At 38.3% G+C, this 5,624-nt stretch overlaps 1 protein-coding gene across 1 annotated transcript; it reads right to left on the reverse strand.

The window, feature by feature from the left end:
- Positions 1-444: 444 nt before the first annotated feature.
- On the reverse strand, positions 445-3,795 carry LOC138007501 (histamine H2 receptor-like). The gene has a single exon (XM_068854462.1). The coding sequence runs from the start codon at positions 3,554-3,556 to the stop codon at positions 2,546-2,548; it is 1,011 nt and encodes a 336-aa protein (XP_068710563.1). The 5' UTR covers positions 3,557-3,795; the 3' UTR covers positions 445-2,545.
- Positions 3,796-5,624: the final 1,829 nt, after the last annotated feature.

Genomic DNA, 5,624 nt, shown 5'->3' on the forward strand with positions numbered 1-5,624 from the left:
TGACTTGCCATACCTATAGCATTACGTATCGTTTTGCCAGTTCCTCTATCGATATAGAATTCGTTAATGGCATGACCGCGTGTTTCACCTGCCCATAGCCTGTTCCAGGCTCTTATATTATAGGAACTAGCGAAAAATAATCGGTATCGAGGAAAAAGCGAGCTCGAAGAAAAAGACCGATAAATCTGGCGATCGCTTTTTCACCATCGATCCGGATCATTTTTTCGTTCTAACTCACCAACTGAGAGCCCGGCCCACCATGGTTAGGTTTGAAGAAAAGCCGAGCCTACGTGCGTAACTCGAAACTTGACCTTTTCTACCGTTTTGATTATTTACTGTTTCATTCCAACTATTACACAACGGACATGAGTGGTCGTAATCAAATTAATGCTTCTGACCTATTAGCTCTTGCAAGTAAATACAATCGTAGGAACGTGTTAAAATTCGGCATACGCTAATACTATTAAAAAAAGAAACAAACATTGCATCCGTAAAACACATTTATAACGTGGTAATATTTACTCTGTCTTCCTTAATTGTGCAAATTTAATCACATAAGGATAGCGTTATTGACAGAATCTAATTGCAAGAGAATTTTAGCCCGTCAACATTCGGAAAATTAAGGAGGAAGTACTCTTTCACAAAATACCGATGTTAAATGCGCACCAAGATATTAGGTTTTTAAGCGGAAGGTTAATACAATGTTATAATAAAAGCGTTTTATATTCATTTGCTGGTATTTTGTAATTTCAAGAGTCTTGGCAATGTTGTCTACAACATATCTACTCAGTTTGACTGTGACGTCGGCTTTAATTGCATCACTGCTGATGATTCAAATGATGGAAAACTACACGTTAGGATGCTCTATATAAACTGAATAAAAAAGTAAAAACTCACACATTTAAAGTCAACGAAACAAAAAAAAAAAAAAAAAAAAAAACGGAGAGCAAAATAGAGAGATGAGAGATGGAGAGAATATCGAAGGGTTGACTGTAGAAAGAGTCGTTAGGCAGTTTTGCGTGGAAAAGACTAAAAAACGTCTGTAGCAATAAGCACCAAAAAATAATGAAGAATATTAATGCACTGAGGTTGTATACTTAATTATGAAGAGGACGAAAATTGGAAAAAGCGCCTTGACCGAAAATTCTGTTTTTCCTAACTTATACACGTCTTCATTATCATTATTATCATTAGATCTTCTTGCTAGATTCCTTTGATATCCATTGGCTGTACCGTCAGCAATTTTTTTTGAGAACGTGACTTGAAAATTAAAGAATATGACCAAGACAGCCGTGAAATTTTCAATGGGGGAGTATCGGTAAGCGATCCTATGCTTTGAAAACTAATTGCCTCATGTGGGAAGACACTCAATCATTTATATTGAATTAGTTTCGACAAACGACAAGAAATGGCAAATGACCTTTTTTTAAATGTGTTTTATTTTGAGCACCCTATGTCTGAGGGGGACCCGTTTCTCGAAAGTCTCGCAACTTTCCTGGCCTTTTTCGGGTATCTCAATGCCCTCTGTATCTTGGGTACGGAGGGGTTTCAGTCATCAGAGTCCGCAATTATTTTCTTTTCTCTTTCATTTTGTAAAACATATCAAAAGACCAGTTTCTCCAAGCAATCCTGTGTATGGCTTTTCGGGCCCGAAAGGTTTTTGGGACTTTCGTGAAACGGGCGGCCTCAGGTATGTTTATCGCGTAATAAAAATAGCCCGTTTACTTACTCCTGTTTATTTTGTCTTCTTTTGCCTCACAAAAGGAATATATATATAGGCTATAACCAGTCTCATATCGAACAAGCGCGAATGGACAATCTGGGCCGTAGCCAGTATGAGGCAAACCGAGGCACTTGCCTCGGTCATTGTTTCGTGAAATTTTAAAATAAAGCGTGATTCCAGTGTTGTCTTTAATATGTAATATGCATCGTAAACACTTAAAATACTTCCGAAGATAATTTAACCACTGTCATTGCCTCAGTCATATTTTTTTCTGGCTACGGCCCTGATAATTTGTTTTATTACATTCTTAGACTCCAAAAGTTTGGAAGTACGAAATACGAGCGAAAAAAGGGAGAAAATCCCAGCGAAATGGAAAAAACTTGATGAAGATGCGTTGTTCTGTAATACTTGGTGGTCAGACATACGAAGGCTCATCACAAAAACATTTCTTACCTTTTCGCTCGCTTCTAAGCGTCAGAATTGATCCAAACTTTCCACAAAAACGTTTTTTTTGCTTTATTCAGAGAAAAATTTCGCTTTCCGGCAAAAAAAATTCTACTTTAGAAACGCTCAGCGCTATCATTTACCATATATGGTCAAACTAAGGTGTATTAGCTGATAACCGAGATTGAGTAACCAATCTTAGCACGAGAAATGCATGAAGCGAGGTTGAAATTTTAAGAAGTATGTGTATGTTATACATATATTTACTCCATTTCGTGAACGAGTGGAAAAATTAAAATTTTGCTCCTGAAATCATTTCATTTCACACAGCATACGGTAAGCAAAAAGCACTGTTATGATGGCGTTTCCTGTTCGAAGTTATTTTCTTGACTGCCCCAACCATGTTCGCGTTTGACTCATACGGATATCCCGTATGCGAGTTTTGTGTCCTGCTATTGCAAGTATCGTGCTTACAAGTTCTTGTCTAACGTCTTGCTTTAATATGGCGTATACAACAGGATCGACCGCCATATTGCTTGCCAAGAAAATTCTCGAGGCCAAAATGACTGGTGGGTGAACTTTGCACAAGGCGAAGCTATCACAGATTCCTCTGTAGATCGTAAAAGACCAACAGAAAACAAAGAAGAAAATGACCACTCCGAGGACAATGACCGAGAATGACTTCCGGGTCTTGAGTTTTAGGTTTACGTTGAGTTGAACGGATGATGCAGAGGTTCTGTAAACTTGCTCTACCTGAACACGGTGATGGCGCGAGTGTTTAATGGTAATGGCACAGATCTTCGCGAAGGCAAGTAACAGACCCATGCAAGGTAAAATGGCAAACGTAAACATTTGGACTACACTAAAAACCCGTTGGTTCAAGGCTGGATTCAGCCGAATGACAAGTGATGGAATAAGTTGAAGAAAAATGGGCACCGTCCATCCAAGCAAAATGAGATTTGCAACTCTTCTGGAAGACATCAACACAGGGTATCTCAGAGGATACAACACTCGGAAAAATCGATCGGCAACCAAGGTACAAACATTGCCAACTGAAGCACAGATAAAGAAATTACACAAAATAAACCAAACTCCTACGTTGCAACCTAAACTAAATTGGCATATGAAAGAACCTGGAATGGCTACAGCGCCTGCCAGTAAGTCAGACAATGTCAACGACAAGATGAAGCTGTTGCAAGCTGTACGAAGGCGTCGACGAGTTGCAATCAGAAAAATAACACCGGAGTTGGCTACTAAAGCGACTACACCAATTACGCCCAATAAGATCCAAAACCATCCGTCTTCGGAGACTTGCTTTGGTGAATTTTTGTTATCAAATAAGATAGTTCCATTTAAAAGTGTACGAGTGCTGTTGTCGTTAATTTCCATGCATACAGATCTGTTGCCGCAGCCAGCAAAGGTCAATCTTGCAAATCCACTTGTTCGAGAATATTGAAGATATGCCGTTACGCGCCACCCTATATCGCTTATTATAAACTAGAGTACATCATATGCATTAGGAAATCAAGGGAATTTTCCCGTAATTATATTCCGTTTTCTTAGCATTGGCCTTTTCAATTAAGAATAGTTTTTGAATGGTGTAACTTTTATGTCAACTTTATATTGTATTACCAACAAATCAACAAATACAGCTGCCTTCTCAAGGCAATTGTCCTTGCAGAAATCCATATCAATGGCACTTTCAGTTATTATTTCCAAGCCGCTTCGAATATTCCATTGATAATCCGTTGCTTTTGGTACTGAATTACACGCAAAAACAAAGACTGAGGTTTTTTCGTGGACTAATGCAATTGAGACCATCGCCGATATTTCCCCTCTGGGTCCCTTGTCAACTGAAATATCTCATTTCCTCACAATATTTACCAATAAGACAAAACGTCACAGGAAATGAGGCAATGTACACAACACTCGGACTGCCTCTCTAATATACCCTTGAGGCGACAATGACAATTTCTACAAATCACGAAAGTGGAAAACGCAATGTACTTATTGTAATTCAGTTTAATATCCCGAGACCAAATTAATTAAACCTCGAAGGCCATTGAGAGAAAAAAAAGGTGACTTTGAATTATTTAAAAGGGGACGAAAACTAGGAAAAATAACATAAAAGACTGTTGCAATGTAATTTTCTCTTCTTGGCTTTCTCAGTGCACTTTCTGATCAATTTATTTTTGTTTGCTGGGTGGAAACTAAAACGTTGCACTGGATACGAAATCGTGCGAGACATTAGGGCCGTTTATACGAGAGAAAGTAAGCCGCGGCTTACTCTGGCCGCGGCTTACATAAGACGTGAGCACCCCGTATAAATGGTACAAAATCTACCTTCACGGCTTTCTCAAGCCGCGGCTTATCCTGGCCTGGGAGTTTATGCTCTTATAAATATTTCCTTTCGCGTATTATGTACGCCGCGGCCAGAATAAGCCGCGTCTTATTTTCTCTCGTATAAACGGCCCTATTGCCACAACACAAATTTAATCAAGACATCTTCGTTTTCAGATATTAATGCATAGTTCTTCTAAGAAAAGAGAGGAAACAAATCTGTATTTCAGTCTGCCATGATTGGGTCGGGTTTTGCCAAGAAACTCATTGTTACAACATACGATATTTCACGTCAAAATTACCATGTCTGCAATGAATAAATAGCCGTTGGCTCAAAAGAAGCTAAATACAATCTTATTTGAAATATATGACCAAAATTTGGCCTTCACGCAATGGTCATCTGTTTAGTAATTTGACTTCAAATTTTTAGTTCTCCTTTCTGTGTAGCTATTCAATGCTCGTAATTCCAGGCATTGCCACCTCGTTTACTCTCATTTGAAAAAGTTCATTTTTTGTCAATTTACTTTTTAACCATGTTTATAGCGTGGGAGCAATCATAGCTGGATGGGACCAGAATATGTCGCTTAACAGAGGTATCTGAAGGAAAAATATCCGTTATTTTTAAACTTTCAGTCCGGTGATTGATCGATCAGCAAAGACGAGATTAAAGGTCATGCCGGTGTTGTCAACTTAAAGTGGTAGGTAAACGATTTGTTATCCGTTGCCTTTACTACAGTTTATCCAGGCTTTCGAAGGTGTGAAAAGGAGTTGCTGCTGAATACTCTGGTCTCCGATAGCATTTGGTGTCCTCGCTTAAATTAACGGCACGGCAAAGTACTCTAAAATGAAGACAAAACCGTGTTATTTATTTTAACAAGATCAGGAAAACCGAAATATGAAAATTCTCCCAAAAAAAACCAAAAGACGACGAAGTTGCTCTGTGACCTGACCTCAATTGGCTCTTTGCAGCTACAGTGTACTAGACAATAACTTTATTGTACAAGTAATTGATTATTTTATAGTCTATTTATTTCTTATATTTATAGGTGTGTAATTGCATAATGTGTGAACTTGTAATTTGCGTCACAAGATTGATTATTTGTTTGTACATTTTAGT

The sequence above is a fragment of the Montipora foliosa genome, chromosome 6 (genome assembly GCF_036669935.1).
Source record: "Montipora foliosa isolate CH-2021 chromosome 6, ASM3666993v2, whole genome shotgun sequence".
Taxonomy (NCBI): Eukaryota; Metazoa; Cnidaria; class Anthozoa; order Scleractinia; family Acroporidae; genus Montipora; species Montipora foliosa.